Source organism: Dasypus novemcinctus, chromosome 23, assembly GCF_030445035.2.
Source record: "Dasypus novemcinctus isolate mDasNov1 chromosome 23, mDasNov1.1.hap2, whole genome shotgun sequence".
Classification (NCBI taxonomy): domain Eukaryota; kingdom Metazoa; phylum Chordata; class Mammalia; order Cingulata; family Dasypodidae; genus Dasypus; species Dasypus novemcinctus.
The window spans coordinates 7418366-7445672 of NC_080695.1; the positions used below are offsets into that span (position 1 = coordinate 7418366).

At 64.3% G+C, this 27307-nt stretch overlaps 2 protein-coding genes across 3 annotated transcripts in view; one reads left to right on the forward strand and one right to left on the reverse strand.

Annotated features, from left to right (window-relative positions):
- Nucleotides 1-27307, reverse strand: part of CHLSN (cholesin) — a 127224-nt gene that overhangs the window by 13988 nt on the left and 85929 nt on the right. The window lies entirely within an intron of this gene.
- On the forward strand, nt 9993-16837 carry GPR146 (G protein-coupled receptor 146). Of its 2 annotated transcripts, none has more exons than XM_058285685.2 (2): nt 9993-10094; nt 13978-16837. In XM_058285685.2, exon 2 carries the CDS (start codon nt 14008-14010, stop codon nt 14998-15000), a length of 993 nt encoding a protein of 330 aa, XP_058141668.1. In that variant the 5' UTR covers nt 9993-10094; nt 13978-14007; the 3' UTR covers nt 15001-16837. The 2 variants fall into 2 exon arrangements, with proteins under 2 accessions (XP_058141668.1, XP_058141670.1); XM_058285687.2 differs by lacking the exon at nt 9993-10094 and adding an exon at nt 10105-12563.

Here is a 27307-nt window from a genome sequence, read left to right on the forward strand (position 1 = left end):
TGTCGCCAGCCCTGCCGTCTTCACCGACGCCAGCGGCCCCAGGCTGCCCCACTCAGCCCTTCCCCTGGCCTGGAGCCCCCCACAGCCCACGGCAAAGCTTAGGCCAGGGAAGCGATGGGACACTCCTCTGTACAGCGACCCTCCGTGCAGAAGCTCCACAGGGAGGGGCTGTGTCTTCTACAACGGGCCTGGCCCGGCATACAGCAGGTGCCCAGTAAGTGCTCACGGACTAAAGGGATGGACCTTGCAGCTTCCTCCTGACCAAGCCAACACTTAGATCTTTTCTAGGGCTCGTGTGCCCTCCCCTAAGACCAACCGCAAATGGCTTTTTAGGTCCAGGGACAGTGCAGCCAGGGGCACCCCCCTGTGGGCTGTCGGATAGCTCTCAACAGGCTTGGACTGCTGCGTCCTGGCTGGTGGGTGGGGGTCCCAGCGCCCCAGCCTGGAGAGGCTCTTCCAGGTCCCAGGCCAAGAACTTGTCTTTCTGGTTTTCCCTCTTGGCGGTTCCACCCTGCCATGCAAGGGGGGGCTTACTCACACTGGGTGCGGCAGGGTTCTGTGGCCACACATGAGGCATCTGCCCGGAGGGTGGGCTGAAGGATGGGCAGCAGGAGGGCGGGGCAGGCTGCCCACTACAGGCGGACCCTCCTGTTCGCCCACATGAGGTTTTACAGATGAGGAAACTCAGACATGCACGGAACCAAACTACCACCCTAGCCAAGGCACCAGTGTCCTGGGATGGACTCAGTGCTGGGTGCTGAGCCCGGAGGCCCCAGGCGGCCACCCCCAGCCCCGGCAGCACCAAGAACCTCCTGAGCCAGGTCCTGTGTCGCCTGCCTTGTCTGTGACTCAGTGGGGCTTTCTGGGGGGATACCGTTCATGCCCCCATGCATCTCATGCTTCCGGCCACCCTTCTAATCACACTTTACAGGCAAGGACACAAATCCACACAGGGTGGCCCTGCTCCTAAGGGAAAGTGCCTCCCAAGCCTGCCTGTGCCCACGCAGGGCTGCCCCACCCCGTAAGAATATTCCCTGGCCCCACGGCCTCCCTGGATCCCTAGTGGGGCACCCACAAACGCTGGTGTGTGGACAGGTGAGATCCACCCCAGAGGAGTGCCCACCCCTGCCTCCCACAAGAAGTCCCCAGGCCCACACAGCAGCAGGGCGGCCCAGTGCACCCCATGGGGCTCAGCGTCAGAGCCTCAGAAACAGCTGGGAGGCTTTGCAGACAGGGAAGGCGGGGTACAGTGTGTGAGACCCACAAGGCTGGCCCACCAGACAGGGCGCCCACTCTTGCACCTCAGCTTGGGGGTCCTAGGCAAGGAGTGGGCCCAGGAAGACAATGCCACGGGTCCTTCTGGTGCCTTACTGTGTACTGGACGTGGTTCTGGGTACTGAGTAGACTGAGGGGAGCGAATGGGTGGCAACTGCATCTGAAGGAGAAAAACCAAGTAGGAGGGTGAGGTGGGCATGTTGGCTTACTATTTTTTTTTTTTTCGGTTTGTTTTTTGTTATTTTACTGTTGTATTTCTTTTTTTCTTCCCCCTCCCCTCCCTTTCCCCCCGCCCTGTTGTTTTTGCTGTCTGTGTCCATTCGCTATGTGATCTTCTGTATTTTCTCTTTTGTGTTCTCTTCTCATTTTTCTCCTCTAGGATTCACGGGGATTTGATCCTGGGGACCTCTGATGGGGAGAGAGGTTCCCTGTCAATTGCACCACCTCAGGTCCTGGTCTCTGCTGTGCTTCACCTTGACTCTCACCTGTCTTTTGTTGCAGCATCATCTTGCTCTATGACTCACTTGCATGGGCACTGGCTCACCCCGCAGGCACTCAGTTTGCTGTGTGGGCACTTGGCTCGCTGCGTAGGTAGTGACTTACCACGCGGGCACTCATGTGGGCACCAGGTTCACCACAAGGGCACTCGGCTCACCACGCGGGCACTGGCTCGCCGCGCGGGCACTGGCTCGCCACGCGGGCACTGGCTCGCCGCATAGGCACTCACATGGGCACTGGCTCACACGCAGGCACACTTTCTCTTCTGTTTCACCAGGAGGACCCAGGGATGGAACCCAGGTCCTCCCATGTGGTAAGCTGAAGCCCTATCATTTGAGCCCCATCTCCTTCCCGGCTTACTTATTTTTGGAACTTAAAATGTGGGGAACAGGGAAAGGAAACAGGTGAGGGAAAGGAAAACCGAGAAAGTGGTATCTGCATAAAGGCCCCGGGGACTCAGGGACACTGCCCGCCAGGGAGAGGGGCTGCCAAGTACAGAAGTCTTAGAGGAGGGCTCGAGGGCCCAGCCAGCCGCTGGAGTGGACGCAGCTGGGTGGGGAGAGCAGCCTGGCCCTGCCCGCATTCCAGAAGCAGGCCCGGCCCCCAAACCTGCCCCCAGGGACCTGAGCAGGCGGGAACCTGATGTTGGGACTGCACAGGCCTCACCTGGGGCTGGGCTGCCGCCCACCCTGGATACAACCCTGCTCCAGCCCCGGGGCTTCTAGCGCTCAGCGGGGCTGCAGGGGCTGCAGGGTGGGAACGGCAGCGGGGGGAGGGGGGCAGCTGCGGCTGTGGCGTGCAGGAGGAAGTGGCCAGGGCAGGGCTGCTGGTGGGAGGCTTCCTGTCGCTCGGCCAGCCCCACCTCCTCCGGCTTGTCGTTCAAGAGAGGAAGGCCTGGGGAGGGGGCTCTGCGTCTCAGGGTCTAGAAGGCACCCTGAGGTTCCTGAGACTAGCCAGTCTGCCAGGCAGGGAAAGGAGCTTCTGGGCTGGAACCTGAGTAGTCTAAAGAAACTGCTACGCAGGCCGCCTAACGAGTCCTGGGAAGGCCGCGGCGTGGCACCGCCTGCACTCCCCTCCTTCCAGCACAGCTGCCTGCCTGCCTGGCACTTCACAGGGTGCTCAGGCCCTCGTGGGTGTGTCTCCTGGGGGAACCTTCCCAGGCGCCAGGGCTGGAGGTTCTCTGCTTGGGGGTGCCCCGGCATCGTGCGGCGTTGGCACTGCTGACCGCCTTCTCCTGTTCTTGGGGTGGCATGGCTGTGGGCCACAGCATAGAGGCTGGGCAGTCCTCCAGTGCTCCTCAGGTCAGCCAGGAAGACACACCGCTCCCTGCTGTCTTCACTGCGCAGCATCAGGCGTGGGGCGGGGGACCGAGAGTGGGGTGAAGTCAGGGCCACTGTGGACAGCAGTGCTGATAGCACCCCATGGGCACGTGTGCACCAAACACAGGGCTGCAAAGCCCATGACGCAGAGCCTGGAGGAGCAGAAGAGAGAAGCTGGCAGATCCAGCTATGGCTGGAGACCTCGACACCCCTCTGCCGGCAACGCACGAACGACGAGATGAAAACCGGCAAGCCTGCTGGATGCTGCGGGCACGCTGCACACTCTCGCTGAGGAGCATCTACTGAGCCAGACCACGTCACGGGCGGTACGATCACCCAGCAGACGTAAGAGCCGAGATCGTGCACGTGTTCTCAGACCACGGGGACGCAAACTAGAAATCAGTAACAGCTAGCAGGAAAACCACACTCGGAGGCTAAATTCAGCAGAGCCTCGTTCTATGTGACCAATCCGAGACCCTGTTGTAAGTGGAAAGTAATGCACAATAGCGAACCCCATTATTTAATAAATATTTGTTAAATCTATATACCTATCACATTTTTAATAAGGCAAACAAATAGTAACAATAAGTAAACGGTAAAAGATAATTTAAAGAAATTTTAATTCACCTTCTCCCTGCCTTTATTTTCTTTGATTGCCAATCATGTGTACCTAAATTCGCATGTGTTGAGTTTGTGTAAAAAGAGGACCTGCTGTAACTCACCTAAATATTCCATGAATTGGAGGTAGTCTCAAGGGAAATGAAAAAAAATACACAGAATTTATAATGAAAATATATCACATGAAAATCTGTGGGTGCATCTAAAGCAGTGCTAAAAGGGAAATTTATGGCACTAAAATGTTCATGTTGGAAAAGATTCTCAAATTGATAATTTCTAAGTTCCTACCTTAAGAAACTAGAAAAAGAGTGAAATAAACACAAACTAAGTAGAATCAAGGAAACAATTTAGATAAGAGCAAATGGCAGTGAAATTGGAAATAGAGAAAATCAGTGAAGCAAAAGGCTGATTTGAAAAGATCAATGTAACTGGCAGCCCAAATTACACAAGTGACCCATACCTAAATGAAGCGGGGACATCACTCCCTGCAGACCCCAAAAGGGTAGTGGGGCCTTGGGCCACAACAAGGAGGCTGGGCAGTCCTACAAACAACTCCACACAGAAACCTGCCAACTTAGAAGAAACAGACCAATCCCCTAAAAAAAACAAACCACTACCACTCACCAGTATAAAATAGATAATTTGGATAATCCTATAGCTAAGGAAATTGAATTTGCTGTCTTAAAACTCCTAAAGAAGTAATCTCCAGGCCCAGATGATTTCACTGGAGAATACTACTAAACATTTAAAGAATTAACACCAACTCTACACAGTCTCTACCAGAATATAAAAGAAGAGGAAATGCTTTCCAACTTACTCTATAAAGCCAGTACCACCCTGATACCAAGACCAAAGACAGTACAAAGAGAAAACAAGAGACCGATATCCCTCGTGAACAGAGAGAAAAAATCTTAGTAAAATAAATTCAGCAACATATAAAAAGAATTATAAACCATGACCAAGTGGGATTTATTCTAGGGATGGGCAATGCTAGTTCCAAATTCAAAAATGAATGTAATCCAGGAAGTGGCTGTGGCTTAATCAGCTGGGCTCCCGTCTACCATATGGGAGACCCTGGGTTCACGTCCCAGGGCCTCCTTGTGGAGGCAGGCTCCCCTGAATGCTGCAGAGCACTGCCCAGCCCACAAGTGCCATGGAGAGCAGACTCAGCAAGGTGACACAACAAAAAGGGAGAAAAGTTAAAAAACCCCACAAGAGTGTGTAGCAAATGGACACAGAGACCAAAACAATAAGCAAGCTGCAAAGGGGGAGGAGGATAAATTAAAAATAAATAAATACAGATACACAGAAGAACGCACAGTGAATGGACACAGCAGATAGCAAGCAAGCTGCAAGGGGGTGGGCAGATAAAGTAAAAAAATGAATGTAATCCATCATATCAACAGGTTAAAGAAGAAACAAACACATGATTCTTTCAAGCGATCCAGGAAAAGCATATGACAAAATTCAAAACAAAAAAGATTCTCAGAAAACTAGTAATAGAGGGGCACTTGTTTAACTTGATAAAGAACATGTTCAAAAAATCCACACGATCAGGAAACAGATCTGCTCTCCTCACCACTAGTCAATATAGTACTAGAGGTTCCAGCCAGTGCAGTAAGACAAGAAAAGGAAATAAAAGGCAGTCAGCTTGAAAAGAAGAAATAAAACTGCTACCTGCAGGTGACATGATGGTCACCGTAGAGAATACCAGAGAATCTACATGGTAACTCCTTGAGCTTGGACAGAACTCAAGAGCACTATACTGAGTTAAAAAAAAAAAGCCAGGCTCAAAGGTCACATACCGTATGATTCTATTTATCTAACATCCTCAAAACAATGGTTAGAGAGATGGGGAGCAGGTGTGTGGAACTGCACAAGGGTCTCCGCGGATGGCCGCACACTGACGAGGGTGCTGCCTGGTGGGCTTCGGCAAAGGGCCAGCACTTGGACGTGCCGTGACTCCTGACGTGGAGGTCGCTCTGCCAGCCTCTCGGTCAGATGGCCAAATCAGAAAGGAAGAGTATTCTCTAGGCTGGAATCAGCACTGGGCCCAGCACACATGCTTTCTGCTGGGAGCCGGGCACTGCCCGCCTCTTGTCCACACAACCACCCTGTGGGGACATGAGCTGCTGTCCATAGAGGGAGAAACGGCTCTAGCCAGCGTGGTGGGTGCTGCTGAAGCAGGCCCCGAAATCAAGCAACAGCTTCCATTTTGTGCTTTCTGCCACATTTTCAGCTAAAAACAATCCCGCTTCCAGAAAATGAACCCACAAAACCGGTTCTCCCTTCTCCCAGGCCAATTCTTCATTCTTCAGAGCCAGAGAGCGAGAGAGATGCCACTGGCAGTGTTTATGCTTTCCGGAATGCCCCAGCCTCAAGGGGGTGTCCTGGGGAAGGGCAGGGGGGACCCGGCAGGGAGTGGGGCTGCCCCGAGGGAGACCCATCACCTCTGCATCAAGAACCTGGGGTGAAGCACTGGCCACAGCGCTCTGGTCTCCGGCCTGCTCAGTGCACATGCAGCTATCTGCTGGCTCGCGTGCAAGTGTGGGCAAGCCTGCCCCCCAGCACCCCATCTCCCCACCTGACCTGGGGGAGCTGCATGGTGTTGAGCGTCCCCTCGTGCTGCACCTGCTTAGTCTGGGCTGTGGCAGGAAGCCCCCGCCCCCAGGGGCCTCTGGAAATCCTCTGACACGCAGCGGAGTGCGTGTGGGATGAGGGCCTCCGAGGCAGCTCGGCACCAAGCCTGCTGGGCGCCCCGAGGGTCCTCCACCACCTGCTGTCTGCCTGCGCGCACCGCCTCTGATGAAGCCAGCACACCCGCAGCCCTGGCTGTACGCAGAGCACTGATGCTGCCAGCCAGCCAGGCGGCTTCTGTGGCTGAGGTCCGCCCTGCGACTGGCCACATCTCGTGGGCGTTAACGGCAGAGGGGGAGCCCCGGCACTCCCCACTGCACACTCTGTCTGCCACAGGCCAGGTGAAGGGCACCCTGCCGGCCCGGGCCTCAGCGGCTTCTGGTTGGCGCAGCCCGCCGTCCAACGCAGGCCGCGTAGCCCTGGACCCTGAAGGGCCCTCTGCCTGGCACCCCTGACTGCCGAGGAGATGCCGAGGGGTGTGGGGCCCACGCGGGGTCCGCGCCAGCTTCAAGTCAGGCTGGCAGCAGGCAGCCTCGGGTGGAAGTGTAGCAGGGCCTCGGCCGGGTGAAGGTGCCGGGCCCCCCATGAGCATGCCAGCAGGAGGCCATGTCCCCAGGCCTCCCGCCGCTGCCCCCTGCCCACAGGGCCTCCCCTCGTGACGCCTGGGCGGGCACACCAGCAGGAGGGGTCCCTTGGTGTCGGCGCTGCAGGGGGCAAGCCGGGGGGTCTGTTTTTAGCAGCTGCCAGCCAGAAGGCTATCTCCTGCCCGGCCCCCAGCAGCGCCAGGTCTCCTGGGGAAGAAGCCTTGTTTCCTGTAAGGTCCAGTAGGCCAGAGACCCAGCCTGGGGCGCCTGCCAGGTCCTGGGGTGCAGCACACGGGGCCTCCTTGAAAGGGGAGCAGAGGCAGCACAGCTGAAGGGGCGCGGCACACACCACACAGGCTCCGGGCTGAGCACAGAGCAGGCCCGAGCTCAGGGTGATGTCCAGGGCCCTCCACCGGGCTACCCACAGGCTTCCCCCTCCCCCAGGCCGGCGCGCTCCCTGCTGAACCCCCCACGATTTTCTGGGCCCTGAGCAAGCACATCTGGGACAGCCCGATTTGGTCAGAGGGGCAGCCTCGTCTCCTCAATCACACGCGCGAGAACCAGGAGGTTGAGCGTGTCAGGCAAAGGTGAACTGAGAAGCATCCTCTTCACAGAAGCTGAAGATGAGACGACGGAAACCATCCAGAGTGAAGGCAGAGGGAAGACAGGACGAGGACCAGCGAACAAGCCTCAGGAACCTGCGGACGCCACCAGGGGCGCCAGTGAACGCACTGTGGGGGGCCGCGGGACAGCCAGGCAGACAGCACCCAAGGCAGCAGCGGCGACGGCGTCCCAGGGCCAGCGAGACTCGTGTATCCATGAGAAGCTCGACAACCCCACAGGCAAACCCACGGGCGCACACCACGGCGTGCTGCAAGCAAACGCACGAATGGGGGGGTTCCGAGACCACAGGGGAGGAGCCGCGCCACGCAGGCGGCCTCAGGAGACCAGGGGCCCATCCCTCGCTGGAGACCACGGAGCTAGAAGGTGGTGCGATGACGCTGCAAGTGCCGAAAGCCAGGAATTCCGTGTCTGGCAAAACTCTCCTCAGAAGCGGGGCAGGGTGAAGCATTCCCAGGTAGACAGTGCAGGGCTTGGGCACCGCCAGGCCAGCCCTGCACGAGCCGCTGAGGGCCCTGGACACTGGGGAGCCACGTGGAACGCAGAGCTCCCAGGAGGGCAGAGGCCCGGGAGCTGGGGAAGCCAGCACGTCCCTAACTCCCTCTCTGCCTCCGCAGCATCTGAAAGGCAGGTGCGCGAGCTGAGAGGACGCATCGGCGGTCCTGGACTCAGAGAATAAACACATAGCATGTGCCGAGAACCAGGTAAAGGGGGGGTGGAGCAGCACGACGGGGGCTCCCGCTGGGTGAAGGGACGGCCTCGGGTCCTGCGGCACCGTGAAGGTATGAACCCCACCGAGGGGCAGGCTGGCCAGTGGGGTGGGGAGGCTGGCGTGGTGTTTATGACTCCACAGGCAGTGAGGGAAAAAGGAGACACCGAAGAGATAGCAACAGTTCAATGCAGTACATGGTCCTGCATGGGATCTCACCACCCCAGGTCCATAGTTTTGAAATTATCTCAAAATAAAAAGTCCACAACCGCACTGCAGTGCAGGAGCGTGGCTGCTGAGGGGAAACAGGCTTCTCCTCCATGAGGGCAGCAGGACGCAGCTGCGCCAGTGCCCCGTGCCCCAAGACCACAGACCAGTGCCCTCGAAGCCCGGCGTGGGGTGCTGGGGCAGCCAGGAGTCTTCTCCTGCAAGCGGTGGGCAGCTGGGCGCTGGCACTGTGGCAGTGGTGCACGGGAGCAGAGGTGCACCCTTTGCCCAGGAACCTGCGGCTTCTCGCCAGCTATGCAGCGGGGCCAGCCCCGTGTCAGACCTGATGCGGCCGGGGGCCTGAGCACAAGGCCAGCCCCTCCAGGCCGTGGCCATCAGAGGTGGGAGCCCCTCGTCCCCGGTCACCTGCGCCTGCCGGCCCAGGGTGGGGGAGCAGCGAGGTGCCAGCGGCAGCCTAGCAGTGGCACTGACCCCCCTGCTCTGCCAGGCTCACCTCGGCTTGGGCCAGGTGGGCGCACTCTGGACCCTCCAGCACACACACAGCCTGGCCGTTCCCTGGCCTACGGGGGGTCCACGCCCTCTGCGGATGAGGTCGTCCGCGCTGCCCTGAGTGCAACGAGGCGCAAGCGGAGCTGGCTCTCGAGGCCAGCACGGCCTGGCTGGCCCAAGCACGCTGGGGGCACAGACACTGCTCAGGCCGCGGGCTGTGAGGACGGCCGAGTGTCCAGCGCCACGGCCCCCAGCTCAGCGCGGGCAGCACAGCCCACGAGCTATGCGGCCTCAGTGGACCCCAAGACCGAGATGCGCTGCTGCCGCACTCTAAACCCAGGCCTCTCGCAGCTGTGCTGTCCGCGTCACCGCGACGGCCTCTGCTGGGCAGGACAGGGACGGCAGGTGGGCCGACCTCCAGCCTTCCACGTCCTTGCTGCCGCGGGAGCCTGGTGCTGGGCGAGGCAGGGTGGGCTCTGCTGGTGGCTCGAGGGGCGCACGGGCCTGGAGGTGGTCCCCACTTCCCTCCCCAACCCCCCGGTCAGGACGCCTGAGCGGAGCGGGCGGCGGGGCGTGGGGGCGAGGGCCCGCTTTGCTTGCTGTCCTTACTGTTCATTCCGGCCAACCCCTCACCACGCAGCAAATCCACATTAAACGCGGATTTTCAGAAATAGGGCTCCTCAGATCCCGGCGCAGAACGTGCGGGGGGGGGGGATACTACCCCGCCCCAACCAATGCGGCGAAGGGCCCCCGGCCTGGTTCTTTTCACGTGGCGAGGACAGCTATGTGCCAAGCAGGCTGCAAACCACGCACTGTCTCTTTAAGTGGTTTCCTGCCGCCGGTTCTCTTCGGAGAAATCCTTAAAACCAGGGGAAAGGGGCCGTCAGGGGCGAGGCCTGCGCCCTGCAGATTAGGCGGCGGTGACGCGCAGGAAGGCCGGCCTTGGCAGGGGCGGCAGCTCTCCCCGCCGTGGCCTCCCGCAGGGCGGGCCCTTACATAAGCCCGCGGCCCCCACCTCTGCTGGGGCTGCGGGGGCGGGGTGGGGGCGGGGCGGTCACGTGGCACACAGGCGCCGGCCGCGCGTCCTCCTGAGACGCTGTGTCGCCGGGCCAGCCGGTGAGTGGGGCTGGCGGGGGGTCGTGCCGCTCGGAGGGGCGTCCAGGTGGGGGCGCCGGCTGGCAGCCTGGCGCTCCCGCGTGGCTCTGAACACCCTGGGTGTCCCGGCCCTGGTGCTCTCGGTGGAGCACTCGGGCCAGGCACAGGCTGGCAGGCGGCCAGGGGGCAGCGCTGCCCCTCGAGGTGGGAGTCTGCAGTGCGCTGTGAAACCACGGTCAAGGGGAAAAGACGAATGTGCGGCTGGTGGTCGCACTGGGTGGGCAGGAGCCCCTCGGCACGCAGGGCGCCTTCGACGCCCAGGAGAGCAAGGCCGCCGAGCGGCAGGGCGCTGGGCCTTCAGGGCGCCGTCGGAAGAGCCGCCTCTGGTGTGCCTGCGCGGAGCGGCCGCAGGGAAGCTGGTGTTCGGCTCCCGGAGCTGCGTTCCGGAGACACCTGTGCCCTCCTTAATCCGGGGTCAGCTCCTCGGTGCTCAGTGTCTGGCAGAGCCTGGACGTGTGCCACCAGCAGCAGGGCACAGCGTGTGCTTCTGGCCTATGTGGACACAGGGCGACGGGTGCATAACTCAGGGGAGCCAACGCTGCCATCCAAACGGGCACGCCGGGAGCAAAGGAGGCGCGGCGCCTTGGAAAGCTGCGCAGCCCCGGCCCGGCCCTCAGCGGCGTCCTCAGCGAAGGCGGCCTCCACAGACAACGGCCTTGGGAACGCCAGCCTCTTCTTGTTGCGGGCTCTGCCATTTCAGGCAGGACACGGAGGCCGGCGGGTGCCAAGCGGGCGCCGATGGGAGTCGAGGCAGACTCCTGGCTTTGAGCCAGTCCCAGCCTGAAAACAGGCGCGGCGTTGGGCAGGCGTGAGGTGCGCAGCTGACACCTGCTTGGCTGGGGTGGGGAGGGGGAGGGCGGGCGGGCACATGCGGGGTCCAGCTTAGGACGCAGAGGCTGATGCCATCGACTTCCTGACAACCAAGTAAGACTCGCCAAGGTCACTGCCGGGGAAACATGCTCACGCTGGAGGGGAGGACGCTGGGAAGTGCATCTGCCTCCCAAGCTTTGGAATCCTGGTGCCGCAGTGGAGCCCTGGCCAGCTAATGACCCCACCGCAACCGCTGACCAGTACTCCGGGGGTGTCCTCCAGGGAACCAGGTCCACCGCGCGAGTGCAGTGACAGCCAAGGCAACACGCCATTTTCCTCAAGGCGCCCCCAGCTCCGGCCATGGGAGAGCATGCGGGCTCCTCCAGCGCTCTACCTGCTGGGCCGGGAGCACCGCTGCCTCTGGCCACGGAGTCCTGTGGCCCAGGATGCATCGTGCAGGCAGGGCGCAGCAGAGCGGGCCCAGGTGGCAGGGACAAGGGGAGGCCTCTAACTCGAGACGACCAATGCGCAGCCAGCCCCTCCGGAGCAGCGCACGTGCGAAGAGCCTGGCTCAAGAGGGGGCAAGGGGCAGGGCAAGGAGGCGGGCCCAGGTCCCGGGCCCAGGTCCCGGAGGTCCAGCCCAGGGCTCCGTCTCCCACGCCAGCAAGTGTGGCCAGGAGGTTTCTGTTTCAGCTAGAGCGATGGCAGACCCAATGCACAAAAGGAAGAAACCCTCAGGTTCCACCCCAGAAAACTGCCACTGCAACAAGACCTTATGGCTCCCAAACTTCCTTTCAGATCCAGGTGGTTATGGGGGTCACAGGGCAAGACGGGGCGCCAGGCTGGACGAGCCTAAGACGGAGGGGCTCCCAGGTTTCCCAAAAAATCGGTTTCCCCTGGTCGGTGGACATGAAAGGGGCATTTAGCTCTGGTCCAAGTTAGGGACAAAAGTGCCAAAGGACTTGTGCTCTGTAAGAAAAGAACGCGGGCCCACCACCTCAAGGGAGCTGCCTGCTCATGGGCCAGCTGGCCGCCTAGAGCCGCCCTCGAGCCAGCAGGCCCACTCTTTCCATGGAGAAGCAGCAGCTTTCTCTCGAATATGTGGTGGACCCGGGCGCCTGGTCACTCTCACTGCCATTCAGAATGGTGAAGGGCCAAGGCGACGGAAGTCAGAGCTGCCACCCGCGACAGCGGTTGTTCTGCACCAGCTCTCGGCACTGAGGAGCCACACCGACACCGGCCTTTCCGGAGCTTCGGGTGCCAACGTGTGCGTGTGAAGTGTAGCTAAAGCCCCCACCCCCGACAAGAGGGAACAAACGTTTGGGGAGGATCTTCAAAGCATCTCCACTGTTCCAGCATGTTCTCCTGGAGCCATGTCCCGCGGGGACCCCAGACCGCCGGACCAAGTGCCCACCAAGCCAGGCCTCCCAATTCTGGACCCGTCGAGGCCAATGCTCATACCAGGCCCGAGGACGAGAGCCCTCCCCCCACTTTCCCTCAGGGGGGCAACCACTGCTCGCCTTGGGGAAGGGCCTTTAGGAACGCTGGACACGCACCTGTCCAGGGTTTCATCCACGTTGGCTCCGCGCCAGCTGCCTGCCTGCACAGCACTGTGGGCAGGTGGGATGGGGGGTGAGCTGAGGGTGGTGGGCAGGGAGGGGGCCAAGGCATGAGTCCACCGGGGAAGCGCAAGGCCAGCTGGGGCCCGCGCGCAGTCTGTGCGGACAGCACCGACTAGGAGGGCTGCACGCCAGGGCACGCTGGGGCGGGCCAGCGCCGAGACGCTGGCAACGGCTCCTTCGCCAGCTCTGTGCGGGCACACCCTGAGCATCGACGCGCTCAGCCGCAGGGGGGCGGCTCCCCTGCTGCGGCTGCTCCCAGCTCGGAAGAGCGCTGGGCGGCAGAGGATGCGGCTCAGGTGGCAGGTGGGCCAGCACATCGTGGGGGACACCGGCCCAGCCTGTGGAAAGTCTCCGGCCGGCTGCCGAGGCAGGCTCGGGGACGGGTCGGCGCCGGGGGGAGAGAGAAGGAGGCCGGCGTGTGCGGCGCTGAACGGCAGTGGGGCCGGCTGCAGGCGAGCGACGGGCAGGGCCGGGCGGGCCAGGCTCCTTGCACGACTGCGACGTGCAGGGTCTCAGGAGAGGCAGGGCCACGCAGGGCTGGCTCCTGCACACTGCGCGGACGCCTGGGAAGTGCTGCCGCGGTCCTGCGTGCCTGCCAGGCTCGGGGCCCCTGGTCCTCGCCGACCTGGAACCCCAGCAGCACGGCAGAGGCCCGTCTCCCGCGGTTCCGTGGGGCCTGCCTCACGTACTCGGGGGCCTGGTCAGGGGTGTAGGCATGGAGTGGCTCTTCCCTCCTGGTGGACTGTCCTTGGTCTCTTTCAGCAGGTTTGCCTTTAAAACCTACTCTGTTGGACACTAGTAGAGCTACCCCGGCTGTTTTTTGGTTACTATTTGTATGGAAGATCGTTTCTCATCCTGAGAGCAGGAGATCGGGTTGGGCCAAATCACGTTTTAAACATAGTTTTCCCGCAAAGCACGCAGGTGTTTCCAAAGCGCGCCTGCCGAGGGCGAGGAGGGAGCGCTTCCTCCCCGTGCGCCCCACAAGCCGACTGCTGTCCAGACGGTGCCCAGTGGTGGGAGGGGCCCATCCCGGCTCGTGCTGGCTTCTCAGCTGTGCTCAGCCCCCAGTGGATCCTGACCCGACAGCGCCCACTGACCTGAGCAGGGCGCACGGCAGCCCTGGGAAGGCGGGTTCTACCCCTGCCCCTGCCCCCACCCCACGAGCCCTGGAGGGGCTTCCCAGGCCTGTGGGGGCACAGCTCACCCAGACACCGGCAGCTGCGCACGCCAGGGAGAGCGGCGGCACCCAGCCCACAGGGGTGCAGGAGGGGCACGAGGCCGTCCCAGAAAGTGTCCTCGTGCACGGCTTAAACCAGCGCCCCGCTCCTCAGGCCCTGCCCTGGCCCGGGTTCCCACACCTCTGGGCTCGGCGTCCCGGCACGGCTCAGCTCCCGTCCCTTCTCGCCCTGCAGGTCGCCGCACGAGCCCAGGGTCCGGCCGCCATGTGGGGCTGTGACGCCGTCAACAGCACGGGGCAGGGTGGGGAGCGGCCCGTCTGCCAGGACGCGCACCTCGCGCTGTCCGTCCTCTCGCTGCTCTACCTCCTGCTCGGCCTCCCCATCGGCCTCGGCTGCAACGCGCTGCTGGTCCTCGCAAACCTGTGCGCGCCCGGAGCCATGACCATGCCTGACGTCTACTTCGTGAACATGGCCGTCGCAGGCTTCGTCACGAGCGCGCTGGCCCCGGCGCAGCTGCTGGGCCCGGCGGGCTGGGCCCTGTGGAGCCCGCGCAGCGAGGTCGCGCTCGCGCTGCTGACCCTGTCCAACGTGTCCTCGCTGGTGGCCATGTACTGCGCGGCGCTGCTCAGCCTGGACTACTACATTGCGCGGGCCCTGCCGCACACCCCCGCGGCCAGCGTGCACAACGCCAGGCACGTGTGCGGCTTCGTCTGGGGCGGCGCGCTGCTCACCAGCTTCTCCTCGCTTCTCCTCTACATCTGCAGCCGCGTGTCCTCGGGCACCGAGTGTGCAGAGCTGCAGAGCGCGCAGGCTGCGGACGCCATTGTGGTGCTCATCGGCTACGCAGTCCCCACCCTGGCCGCGCTCTACGCCCTCGTGCTCATCCTGCGCCTGCGGAGAGCAGCCACGCCGCTGGACCGCGACGTGGACAGGCTGGACCCGTCCGCCCACAGGCTCCTGGCGGCCACAGTGGGCGCGCAGTTCGGGCTGTGGGCACCACACTACCTGATGCTGCTGGGGCGCGCGCTCCTGGCGGCACGGGGCAAGCCCCTGGACGGGCGCTCCCTGGGTGCCCTGCAGCTGGCGAGGGGCCTGTCCCAGCTGCTGGCCTTCTCCAGCGGCTCTGTGACGCCGCTGCTCTACCACTCCCTCAGCACGGGCTTCCCCGGCAAAGTCCGCGGGCTGCGCAGGAGGCTGTGGTGTGCGCGCCAGCGCTGCCCCCAGGACCAGGGGGTGGTGCGGCAGGTGGCGACGTAACCGGCGCCTGGGGCTCACGCGCTCGGCCCTGCGAGCGGGCGGCAGGCGGCCCTGGGGACATGGGGACATGGGGACCGGGTGGGGAGCTTGGGGCGGGCACTGTGTGTGGGAGGGAAGGGGTGCTGCTCCTCAAGGGCTGCAGAGGCCCCCGCGGTCCGAGGAGCCGTGCGCCTGCGCGTGCCTTCCTGCCACCCATTCTCTCTGCGCAGCCCCCCAGGAGGCCCTTTGATGCACCTTTCCACAGGGGTGACGGACGGCCCTGGCCAGCGCGGATGCCCCACTTGGCAGTGGCGTTCAAAGAGCTGACCCCCACCCCCACCTTTTTAAATACAAAGAGACGACTGACAGAAAAAGTCCCAAAATGAAGGAGACAGCCGAGCAGCACGCACAGCCGGGGAGGCCCGCTGGGGCCCCACCACCTCCCGCAGTGCTGTCTGGGAGTAGCACGTCAGCGGTGCCCGCTCTGAGGGGCTCCGGGTCACTCGGGGGCATCCTGGCGGGGGTCTGAGGCCTTCCGACGGCCTTTGGGTGAAGCCCCATTCTCAGCAGACGCCGACGGCCGAGTCCCTCTGCACCAATCAACCCCCTAAAATGCACAAAACGCGCAGAACGCACAAGCGCTCCAGACCTGTCAAGGGCTGCCATGGCCGAGCGGCAGGATGGAGGAGCGGGGCGACCTGGCGCGGGCTGGGGGCTCGTCCACGGCACCCCAGGGGCACCCGCACGGCCTGTGGGACCGCGGGGGCTGCCTGGATCAGGTGCCAGGATTTCTTCTGCAGCCTCTTGCCTGGCTTCCCTTGCCCTCCTCTGGTTCGGGAGCCCGCCTTCCCGAGAAGCGGCTACGGGCCGGACGGCAGGGGCGCCCCATCTGCGCTAGCCTGCTGCTCTCTGCTGGGGTCTGCCCTCGGCAGGCTACGGCGTGCGCTCAGCAGCTCCTGCTTCTCCCGGGGTGGAGTCAACATGCAGGAAGTGCTAGCTCTCCCGGAGAGGGGCTGGGAGGGCCTCATTTGAGAGAAAAAGCGCTTTTCCTTGCTTATACCTTCTCCGCCTTTTGCTGCAGGTCCAGAGCTCCGGAGCGGGCAGGCTCCTGAAGCGCAGGGCCAGGCTGTGGCCCCCACGCAAACTGGCCCCCTGTCGCGGCTGCCCCAAGCACTTTCCTTCCAGCGGCCCAGCGGCCTCAGGCCCTTTCCAAACCCATGCGTTTCCCTGTCCAGGAGCCCAGGCTGCCCTCTGGGGCCCACAGGACCCCCAGCAGAGGCCGCGCCCCGGGACCCCCCACCGTGCTTCCCAAATGCTGCTCTCCCGCGTCCCACTGCCCCTCCCACTGCCAGCCCCGGGCCCGGCGGCTCCTGCTCACTCAGCTCCTCTTGCTTCCCATGTGTGTGGCCAGAAATGGGAGGAATTTTAAGCTATTCTGAGAAGAACGAAAAGGCGTCTGGGAAGAGCCAAGGGGAAGCGTGCACTTGAGCGGTGCCTCTCCCGAAGAGCGGCAGCACTAGGACACGAGTTTCCAACGCAGGTGTGCCAAGGCCGTTCGCTTCGCCATCACGACTTCTTGACTACTATAATTTTAAAACTTAATTTAAAAAATAAATGATCTTAGTGTTGTTAATCCACAAAAATTCATTTGCCTTGCTGTGGTTCATATGCAAGTTTCTAAAAAGCAGGCTTGATCTTGTTTGACTTCGTGGAAGTTGTAAGGTCCGTTGCAGAGGCACCTTAGGAAACTATTGCTAATTGTGGCAGAAGTGAAAAAAACAGGTATTTGGAAAACATTTAAGATGTTAAATCACGTGTCACATTCCTGAAATTAAAAGATTTTAAAAAATTTTAAAAATCACTTGGCAAGATTCCTGAGTCTTCTAATTTCTGAAGCCTAGTTCTTGTTGATGAGGAGGAGGGAAACTTCTGGAAAAGTAATTATACTAAGTTACCCGGTTTCTGTGTTCGTAAAACGTTTATTTTGAGGAGCGCGTACGAGCATCAGAAGAGCAGCACAGGAAGTCCTGCGCTACCCGCGTCCCCCGTGTGACCGAGTGGCGGTCGGCCCCTCTGCAGCTGCCGGGCAGGGACACCCCAGCCACGTGGCACTGCGAGGGCACTGCACACACCTGGGCCTGCCTTAGGCGGACAAGGTGAGCAAGCACGAAGGGCCAGCGGGGGACGACCCCGCGCGAGTTCTCACAAACATACACCTCCTGAGAATAAGCCAAGGAAGAGCCGACTGGACGCTGAGGGGCCAGAGAGAGGGTGCCCGGGCACAGGGGGGAGCCCCCTGCTGGCCTTGGGCCCCCAAGAGGGGCCTGCATGACCACAGCCCACGCGGAGCTGCGCACACGGCGAGCGCGGGACCGCAGGCTCCGGCGAGTGCCCAGGAGACACAGGGCTCAGACGCCCACCACGTGATGCCGGCAGCACGCACCGCGACTCCAACCACATGCGCCACACGTGGTCTGGAGGAGAGCACCTGCTGAGCGCCCGCTGTGCTCATGACCTTTCTCCAGGAGCGGCCTAGGCTTTCAGAGAAGCCAGTGCGAAGGTCAGGCGAGGCCGCCCCACTGCCGCCTGTCCCAGGTGGAGGCGCAGCCAGCTCCGCCGCCCTCCTGTGCCAGCGGAGGGCAGCATCCAATGCACAGAGCACAGAGAGGGGACCTGGTGCGACAGACCTCCCGGGCAGGGCCCACCCAGGGCTGGCCTGGGGCTCCCCCCAACTCAGGCGACCCAGCGCCGGCAGGGGGCCTGCGCACCGAGTGTCCACCCCCCACAGCCTGCCTGCCGCGTGGGTTCTGCCTCAGGAGCTGCCCAGGGCCATACACCCACCGGCCTCGAAAGCAGCCGGGAGCTGCAACCCTGAGCACACGCCCCAGGCCGCAGTGGCTGGCGCTCCCACGGGGCGCCGTTCCTCCTGTGACTGCGAGCGGGGCTTGGAGCCGCGCTGCCTGCGCTGGGGCGGGGCTGTGGCCAGAGCTCTGCCCCGCAGTGGCCATGAGCCTTCCCCTCCCTGCAGGCCGCAGGCAGGCGCCAGCCCAGCGTGATGCCAGGGGCCCTGGCGGAGCGTGGGCCCGGAAGCCTGTGCGTGCTGAGCGGCTTCTGACCGGAGGTGGAAGCAGGCTCAGGCCCCGACCCGGCCCGCGGGCTTCCCACCATGGCTCGTAGCGCAGGTGGCGCGGGCGGGCGCCCTGTGAAGCGCTGCCAGAACACCAGACAAGCTGGTCAGCGAGGGCCCCTGCCCAGAAAACCCACTGGCCTCAGAGAGGGACCACGTGGCAAGATGCCCTCGCTCCCAAAGGACGTCAGGCGTGCAGGCTGGGACTCCCCACCTCGAGTGCTGGGGCTCCCCACGGGGCCAGCCCGACAGTCCAGCTCTGCGGGCAGCGAGCAAGTGGCAGGGTGCACAGTGGTCCCGGGTGCAGCAGTGAGACCCAGGACAAACCCTCCCTCCTGCGGCAGGAGGTCCGAGAGCGAACCTGCCAAGAGGCTGCAGTGGCCGCTCAAGCCCAGGACGAGGCCAGTGGAGGCTGCAGCCCCTCACTCGGCACCAGTCCGCCCTGACCACAGCCCTCGGGACCGCACTAAGACCACGACACCCTTAGGAGGCAGGAGAAAATTTCAGTGACTGTGGCTTAGGCAATGCATTCTCAGGTGGGAAGTCAAAGCGTGATGCCCAGAAAAGTGCACATAGGGGCGTCAGGACAGGGTACCCCAAGGGGCGGGGAGTGTGCCAAGGTCGCCCACCGGCAGGGGTCTGTGCTGTGACCCCTCAAGAGCTTGGTCAACTCAGCAGGACCGACATCCCAGCTCTGAAAGGGCGAAGACGCTCGGGCCAGTGAGCACGGGGCGCCGTCACAGCCACCAGCGCCGTGGCAAGGGAGACACACCTCGCCCAGGGCGGCGCGAGCAGGCTGCACGACGGGGCACTCGTCCTCAGAAGCCAGCCTGACCCTCCTGCACAGCCCGGCAGCTCTGCTCCTGGACAGCTGCACAGGGCGAACGGAAACACCCGCCCATAGGTGAGTGAGTGCGTGACGGCGCCAGTGGCCTGTGCGCTCCCCACAGACGCCAGTGGACGCTCAGCGTCCGTCATGGTGGACGGACAAAGTGTGGTCAGCTCATATCGCGCAACACGGCTCAGCAGGAAAAGGATTCTCTGGCTTCGCGGGAGCCTCACGACCAGCCGATGGCAGGAAGCCAAACCCAAAGGACCACGCTGTGCTTTGCTGCGGTCGCTTTTTTTTAACATGAAAAGTCCCAACAAGGCCAGTTTATGGAGACAAAAAGCAGTTGAGCATTTGCCTCTGGGAGGAAGCAGCAGCGGGGAACTACTGCAGGCAATAAAGACGTTTTCAATGTTGTGGCGATGGTTGCCCAATTCTAAAAACTTACCAGAAGCGTTAAATAGTATTTTTGAAACAAGTGAGTCACCTGGTATGTAAAGTACACCTCCACAAGGCTGCAGGGGTTCCCTTTAAACATCAAGGTGTCTTACAACTGACCAAAGGGCAGACAAGGGGACCCCGAGCACTCGCATAACCTGAAAATGACACAAAACGTCCCCACGTCCCCTCCACACGCCCCCAGCCCCCAGCGAGCACCCTGTCCCCTGGGGGCACCCCTGGACAGCGGGCCCCTGTGACGTCCGTCGTCAGCGTCCACCTCTTGGCGTGGCATCTTCGAGGCCCTCTGTGCCACCGCAGGTAGCTGCTGGCCGTCCGTCCTGGGCTGAAACACTGCCGAGGCGTGAGCCACGCCATTCACCGCCATCGCTGGTGGACAGCTTGTGACTCGTGGGCCCCAGCGTCCACGTACAGCCTCTCGTGAGGAAGGAGGGCTACTCTGAGATGTGTGGAGACGCAGCAGGAGCCTGTGGGCTGGGCCGGGCCTGGGCACAGCCAGGCAAGGCCAGGGCAGGACGCCTGCCATGCATCCTGGGAAGGGCGCGGGCAGTGCAAAGCAGCAAGGGACCAGGGCACGGGACCGGGGCGAGACCCATTTGCCACGCGCGCCCAGGCAGGGGTGGCCAGGCCTCGGCCTCAGCCTGGCTCACACTCCTCCAGGGCCCAGGGGGCGCGGGAGCCAGGAGAGGAGCTGCGCCTGCCTCAGCAGGCTCCGGCAAGAAGGACCCCCAGTGCCCGAGCAGGCAGCGGCGCGCTGTGGCAGGCGGCCTCAGGGGGCCCCCACATGTGCGAGACAGACGGCGGCCGCCTTCCCAGACGACGCCCTCTGGGTGAGCCCGGATGCCTCCCGCGTGCGCAGCTGCCCAGGGTCTGAGACGCGAACCAGCGTGAGGAGCGGGTGGCCCGCACGAGGGCTCCCCTCCTGGCCGTGTCCTCGGCGCCAGCTGGTGCTGCGCGTGCCCTGCCGTGGCTCCACCTCCAACTTGAGTCGCCATCGGGCCTTTGTCACCTGCCTGGAGTCCTTCCGGGGCAGAGGCGCACGCAGAGACCGGGAGGGGCCAGCACAGCCGGGGGGAGAGGCCAGTGCACTGCAGAGGTGGGGGGAAGGAGCACATGGAAGGAGACGGGTCACTGTGGCCCCCTGCCCCGCCTGTCTGGACACTCGTGCTTCTGACGCCGCAAACCCCCCCAAAGGGCCCGTTCCTGGTCTGTGCTCCCAGCAGCCCTTGGCCAGCCCAGGCCAGCCCCCACAGCGGCCGGCCGTGCGCATGCCGCGTGCCCAATGCCAACCAGCCCCCACTCTCCCAGGAAGCACCAGAGCGGGCAGCAGAGGCCGGGGACCAGCAGGCCCCAGCGTGCCCCCGCCCCACTCCTGAGACAGGAGGCCGGTCTGGGCGGGCGGGGGTCACGTCTCCTTGGGTGCTCGCAGGCCTGTGCACAGGTGGGGTTTGCCCCTTTCCCACTTCAGAGCCCCACCCACACCGTGGGGACAGCTGCACGGGGGTCCAGGCGCCCAGCACACAAACTGGGGTGCAGGCAGGCCTGGGGTCCCCCACGCCTGCTTGGGGCGCCTCCTTGGCCTCCATGGGCCCTGCCAGTAAAGAACAAGGCTGGGCCTTCAGGCTTGGGCCTGACTCAGTGGCCCCACAGCCACCCGCGCCCCCAAGGGGCAGGCCCAGAGTGGGGCTTTCCCAGAGGCCAATGGCCTGGAGGAGGGACAGAGGCCGGTGCATGGCCAGGCCGGAGTCCACCATGAAATCCACATGGCTGAGGGTCAGGGAGCCCGTCAGCAGTGGCTGGGGCATCCTGGCCCAGGAGACCTGCTGCCCCCAGCACCTGCCACTCATGGCCATCATGCCTCCAGAGCGCCGAGGGGGTGGGGGTCGACTGCCCAGGGGTCTTGGCTGCCCCAGGGCTCTCCCCACCAGGGTTCCGCCCTCAGAGCTTCCCCCACCCGGAGCTCCCCCTCCAGGGCCCCCCGGGACTCTCCCCCAGGGCTCTCCCCGCTAGGGCTACCCCCAGGGCCGTGCCTGGCTGGAGGTTGGAGCCAGGAGCCAAAGTCCACCCCTGCTCGGCCCTGTCCTCGCGCCCAGAAGGCTGGAGGCACCTGGGAGCCAGGTGGGTGGAGAAGGGGACACCGCACGAGAGCCAGGTGTGTCAGCAGAGCCAGAGCTGGCTCACCTGCCCTTGCAGGTAGGGACCCCACAGCAGGGAACCCTGAGCGCACAGGAGGCTGACCTGGACCCTGAAGCTGGCTTGGGGAGCAGGAGAGGAGCCTGTGTCCCCGGCCGGGCGGGGCCTGCAGGTGAGCTGTCCTGGGCTGGCACAGACCAGGCACCACCTCTGCAGCCCCCAGGCTCACACGGGGAGCAGGTGCCCTCTGACCCCGCCCTCTCAGGCTTGGCAACTCAGGGCCGGGCCCGTCCCCAGAGCACAGGGCACTTGGGGCAGCCCCTCCAGGAGAGCCCTGACCGCGCTGGCCCCCGCCTGCAGCAAGCATGTGAGCCGCTCCTGCGCCCCAGCTCTGGGCGCAAGAGAGCCGGACTGGTGCGGGGGCCCTCAGCACCCTGGCACAGGACCTGCGCGTGGAGGACGGTGAAGGGCGCATCAGCAGCACCACGCAGCCCCGCCCAGGGCCCGGCTGTCCCCCAGCACCCGGCAGGAGCAACGTGGCGCGAGCTCCGCCAGCCCAGCCCTGAGGCCTCCACTGGCAGGGGCACCTGCTAGGGGTCAGCCCTCGACCCCTGCCCACCCCCAGGCCGCTCCGCCCGGTGCTCCTGCTTGCTGCCCTCCCACCGCGACTGTGCGTGCGGGCGGGAGCTGCCTGACCGCCCCCGAGCACGCGGGGGCCAAGCAGGGGCGCCCCAAGGCCCAGGCGGGGGTGTCAGAGCTAGCGTCAAGCTGGGAGCGACGCCGTGGGCAGGGGCTGGCGTGCGGCTGGCAGAACCTGCAGGACCACCTCCCGCGGTCCAAATGGCAGACACGCGTGGCCTGAGGGGCTTCAGAGTAGCTTCTCCTGGGAATGGCCAGGTCAGGGCGGCTGAGCAGCCTCGGGTGAGGAACAGGGAAGAGCCGGGCCAGGCCCATGTCCTCCCCGCGAGGCCACCCTCCCGCTGCCACGGGCTTCTGCTCTCCCTGTGCCCCAACCTGCATCTCGCTTGCAAAGTTTATGCCCTCAGAGACCACTGGTTCCAAGGCTGTGGAGGTTTCCGTAAAAACTAAGTGACGAGGACCCAGTACTCCGGCACCTGGAACGGGAAGGGCTGGGCAGAATGCCAGCCCCTGGGGAAGGCGGGCAGCGGTGGGCGCACCCCCGACGACGGGCTGGGGTTCACCAACCAGAGGAAGCACGCTGGGTGCCTGCCGCGGCCGCCCAGCGACCACGCCTCAGAGGGCAGGCCTGCGGGGCAGGGCTCTGCGGCTGGCTCGCAGTGAGCACGTGCCCCACGGCCAAGCCGAGACGGAGGGTCCCCCAGCCGCTCCCTGGGTGCGGGCAGAGAGGGGGATCCCCAGGAGGGAGGGCCTGTGGCACGGTAAGTGTGTTCCGAGCAAGCAGGGCCTCCTGCCGGCCCGTGTGACGCCAGGAGCGCCGGCGTGAGCAGCTCCCCGCTGGGGAGGGGGAAGGAGCACCGAGGGGACTCCCCGTCCAGCACTGTCCTCACAGACGAGCCTCCTGGCCACAGCCCACTGGCCACAGGGGGGCTGCTGCAGGCCTCGGCCCCAGGGGCCCTCCTGGGCCACCGCCTCTGCCCCACCCGGACGAGCACCCAGGTCTTGGGCTGGTGGCAGGTGGGGGAGAGCGGTGCTGGGAGGACCCCGTCCCAGGAGAGCCCCTCAGCCCCAGGAGGCAGCAGGTGGGGGCCGCCGAGGCTCAGATCGCCGTCAGGCCTGGGCTGCAAGCGGCCACAGCCTCGCTGCCCCCGGCTTGGTTTCTGGACGAACCCGTTATGCCACCCAGTCCCACACACCCAGCTTCATCCTGGCCCCCGGAGCCGCTGGCCCTGGTGGGTGCTGGCTCGGCCCGCCCTGCTTTCCTGCCACCCCGCGGCGTGGGGTGGGGACGCGGCGCAGGAGGCACCCCAGAGCCATCGCACGCTGCCAACGCTCGAGAGTCATCCAGGAGCTTGGTCCAGGATGGAGGGCCCACGGTGAACGTGGTCCCGCACGCTGGAGAACGCCTGCCTGCCTCCCGGTGCCGTCCCTGGCCGCTCGCAGCAGGCCCAGAGTGCCTCACGAGTGGGATGCAGCATCCGGATCCCGCCCGCGTGCCATGGTGCGCAAGCACCCACGGCACCGCGGCCACAGGGCTTCCCTGTCTGGCCGGCTGGGCCCTGGAGTGGAGGCCCCTTCTCCCCGCTTCCTGGCCTGCAGGAGGCTCGTGGAGGGCGGGCAGTGGGACAGGTCCTCCGCGGGCAGAGGAAAAGCTGTGTGGGAGAGGCAGGTGGGGGGGCAGGGCTGGGAGGGGGCAAGAGGCGGGGGGCCCCAGGAGGGGCCGCGGGCTCTGACACCGTGAGGGGCCCCGGAGACCCCAGCAGGGCCCTGTGGTGGCCTCACAGCTGGATCAGGTGGGCCAAGGGCACGAGGCACCAAACACAGCTCCAGCGGGAAAGGGGCTGCGGGCTAAGGCGCTGCGGCACGAGGAGGCCCCGCGGACGGGCAGCCCGGGCAGCCCCCTCCTGCCCCATCTGCCCTCCCCATGGCTGGCCCCATGCCCCAAGGGCCCCCGCCCAGGGCCAGCAGCTTCAAGACCGCCCCAACCCTGCCGCAGCCGACCCGCTGCAGTGGGCAGGAGTGACCGTGGAGGGTCTGCGGCCCCCTCGGGGGAGGACAGATGGCACACGGCACAGCCCAAGGCTGGCAGGGCTGCCGCCGGAGACAACGGCGCTGTGGCCTCAGCTGGTCTGGGATGGGGAGGGCCGTGGGGGGAGCTGGGCCCCCGGCTGCTGGAGGAGACGGGTCTTGAGTGAAAACGACAACGTTCCCCATTACTGCAGTTCTTCCACGCCAGCGGCCGCCCTGTGGCTCAGCTTCCTAGGGCCCGGCCCTTGCCAGGCAGGGAGGCGGGAGCCCCGCTGGGTGGAGCGGGAACGCGGCCAGGTCGCAGCGCGGGCCACACCTCCGGAGGCCCGCACCAGCCTGGGAGGAAGGGGCCTCGGGCCTCGGCGAATGAGGGAGGGAGCGGCACTCTGGGAGGCCCCGAGCGCCCCACAGTCCACGTCATGTGAGCCCAGCCACGTGGTGCACAGGCCCTAGCGGGACTGCAGGGGGGACTGTGGTGGAAATGGTGGGGAGCCACAGCAGGGAGGCGCGAGGGGAGCAGCAGGCAGGAGCCGCGGAGGGGAGGCACGGGCAGGAGGAGCAGGGAGGCGCGGAGGGGACGCGCAGGCAGGAGGAGCAGGGACGCACGGAGGGGAGGCGCGGGCGGGAGCCACGGGCGGGAGGCACAGGTGGGAGGCGCGGGCAGGAGAAGGGAGGAGGAGTGGGGAGCCACGGCGGGGAGGCACGGCGGGGAGGCACAGGCAGGAGGCGTGGCCCTGGCCCTCAGCCTCCCATCCGCGGTGTGGAAGCCCCAGCCTGGGGTCCACGTCGTGCGCCTCGGGTGGGTGTTCTGGAGGCGTGGACGGGAAGCTCCAGAGGCCAGCAGCTCCAAGGGCAGCGCCCCCCAGCCACGCGCTACTTGCCCTGGCCCTAAGGCGCTCGCCCGCAGAGGCTCAGCCCCTCTGCGCAGAGCCACAGGTGTGGGAAGAAAGGCCCCACGGCAGCCAGAACCACAACGTGGGAGTCCACGTGCGGTTTAGGTGCAGCCGTGGAAACGAGAAACACGTGGCAAAGTCGTGCGGAAAACAACGTGCTCAGCAGAGCAGGTGGGCCTCGCGGTGGACCCGTGCCTGCAGCAGCCATGGGAGCCCTTCGCCCACGACAGCAAGCAGTGCGGGGGCATGCCTCCGGGAGAGGCGGGGCTGGGGAAGGGGCCGGACGCGGCCGGCCCTCCTGGGGCTCCTGCGCAGCGCGGGGCTGCCGCACCTCCCACCCTCCACCTTGGGGACGCTGGACCCAGGCTTCCTAGAGCCTTCCTGAAAGCCTAAGAAGCTAGGCCAAAGGCTGCTGGGAAAGCACAGCACTCCCCAGCCTGGAGCCCTGGGCATGCTCCCGGGCCAGACCCTGACCGAGGCAGCACCCGGCCTGGCGCGGAGGGGTCCTGGGCGCCCGTGACCCTGCCTGGTGCTGGCTTCCGAATCTCACAGCGGGGCCCTGCCTTGGAGGGTCTGTCCGTCCTCCAGGGAATTAGGCACAGGCAGAGAAGCTGCTTCACAGGATGACGGCCCTTCCACAGCGGGAATGGCCAACGGCAGCCCTGCTGGAGCACTGTGGGTGGCTGCTTGGAAGGTCAGGGTGACGGGAGCGCGGTCGGCCGGGCAGCAGCCAGGGCCGGGCTGAGGAGGGGGCCGCTGTGGGCCCCGGCGTGAGGCTCCCGACGAGGCATTTGCAGCGGGCACCAGCGCGCAGGCGCCGTGGCCTGTGCAGTCCCCAGGCTGCCATCAGGCAGCACCGGCGGCCCGGGCGGCGGGCTGGCCTCACGGGGTGGGTGCCAGGCCGAGCCCACGGCCCAGCGGGGTGGGCCGCCAGCAAGCCCCACGTCTGCCAGCCGCCAGGGCCCCAACCACGCCCCCCGGCGGCCAGCTGAAGACCAGGCCGTGCAGGGAAAGGGGCCGCCAGCGGCCGGGAGCACTGCCTGTGGCCCTGGGAGCCGCAGAGCCCGCGGCTGCCCGGTACACAGGTCCACAGGAGAAAAGGGGCGTGGGGAAGTCGCGCCTCAGGAGACGGCTGTGCCCTGAGCCCGCCTTTCCGGAAGCATCACAGCCTTGTGTGGGCAGCTTTGCGGCGGGGGAGCCCAGGAGGCCCCGGGCTTGGAGGGAGGGGGTCCGGGTGGTTCAGGGGATCTGTGTGGTCCTGGATGGGGACTCCCGGGGCCTCGATGTAGCAGCAAATATTCTTTGGAATGAAATGCTTCCACTGTAAGCCTCAAAACCATTTGTGCACGTGAATTTCAGGTACAATATTCAATACCTTGTGAACGATAACCAGGGACACGAGAAAGCTGAACTCCAGGAGATCAGGTTATAAGACAGTTACACTCTCCAAGGAAATAAAAACCAGCTTGCAGGTACCTACAAGGACAGGAGCCTCTACAGGTGCCGGCAGGCCTCCACAAACGTCTAGAAATAACCCAAGTGGAACAGAAACACTGGGATGGCAGGTCAGTGGCCACTAAGGAGAAGAGGGAAGCTGGAGGACAGGCTGGCATCCACGCAGAGGCCTAGAAGGAGGCAGAAGGAAAGGGGTGTTATGCAAGACTGTGAAGGCGGAGAACTTTCCGGAAGCAATGAAGGCCACTAGGTCGGGGATTCCAGAGGCCCAACAAATGCCGAGCTGGATAAACAAGTGCTGCTTGAGAATCCCAAAGCTGGCAGAACTGCCGAGACTTCCAGACAAGCACAGAGCAAAGCAAGTATTCACCACCAGCAAATGCGAAAGGGTTTTCACTACAGAAACCCCCAAGTCGTGCAGTTAAGGCAGAAGATTATCCCGGATCTGAACTGCAGGAAGGAAGGAAGGAAAAGCAAAGAAAGCACAGTTAGTTCTATGTGCAGAGCACAGCAACGCCCGTGGGTTCTGGAAAGGCACACTGCGCTTCGACGTGGAGCGGGGCCGGCAGCTCGTCCCCCAGCAGCAGAGCAGGGGCGGCCTGCACCGAGCCCCCTGCACAGGTGCAGCAGAGCCTGGGCGCTCGCGCAAGGGCCCCTTCTCAACTGCCCACTGCGGCACGGCCCCTGCAAGGGGTGCACGGAGACGGAGGCCCGAGCGGCAGCCCTGCCTGGAGGAAGGGAAGCCTGCTGGGGGAGCCAGGCCAC

Bases quoted from the DNA above. Each gene is read 5' to 3' on its own strand.
- GPR146 (XM_058285685.2), top strand. From the start codon at position 14,008: ATGTGGGGCTGTGACGCCGTCAACAGCACGGGGCAGGGTGGGGAGCGG.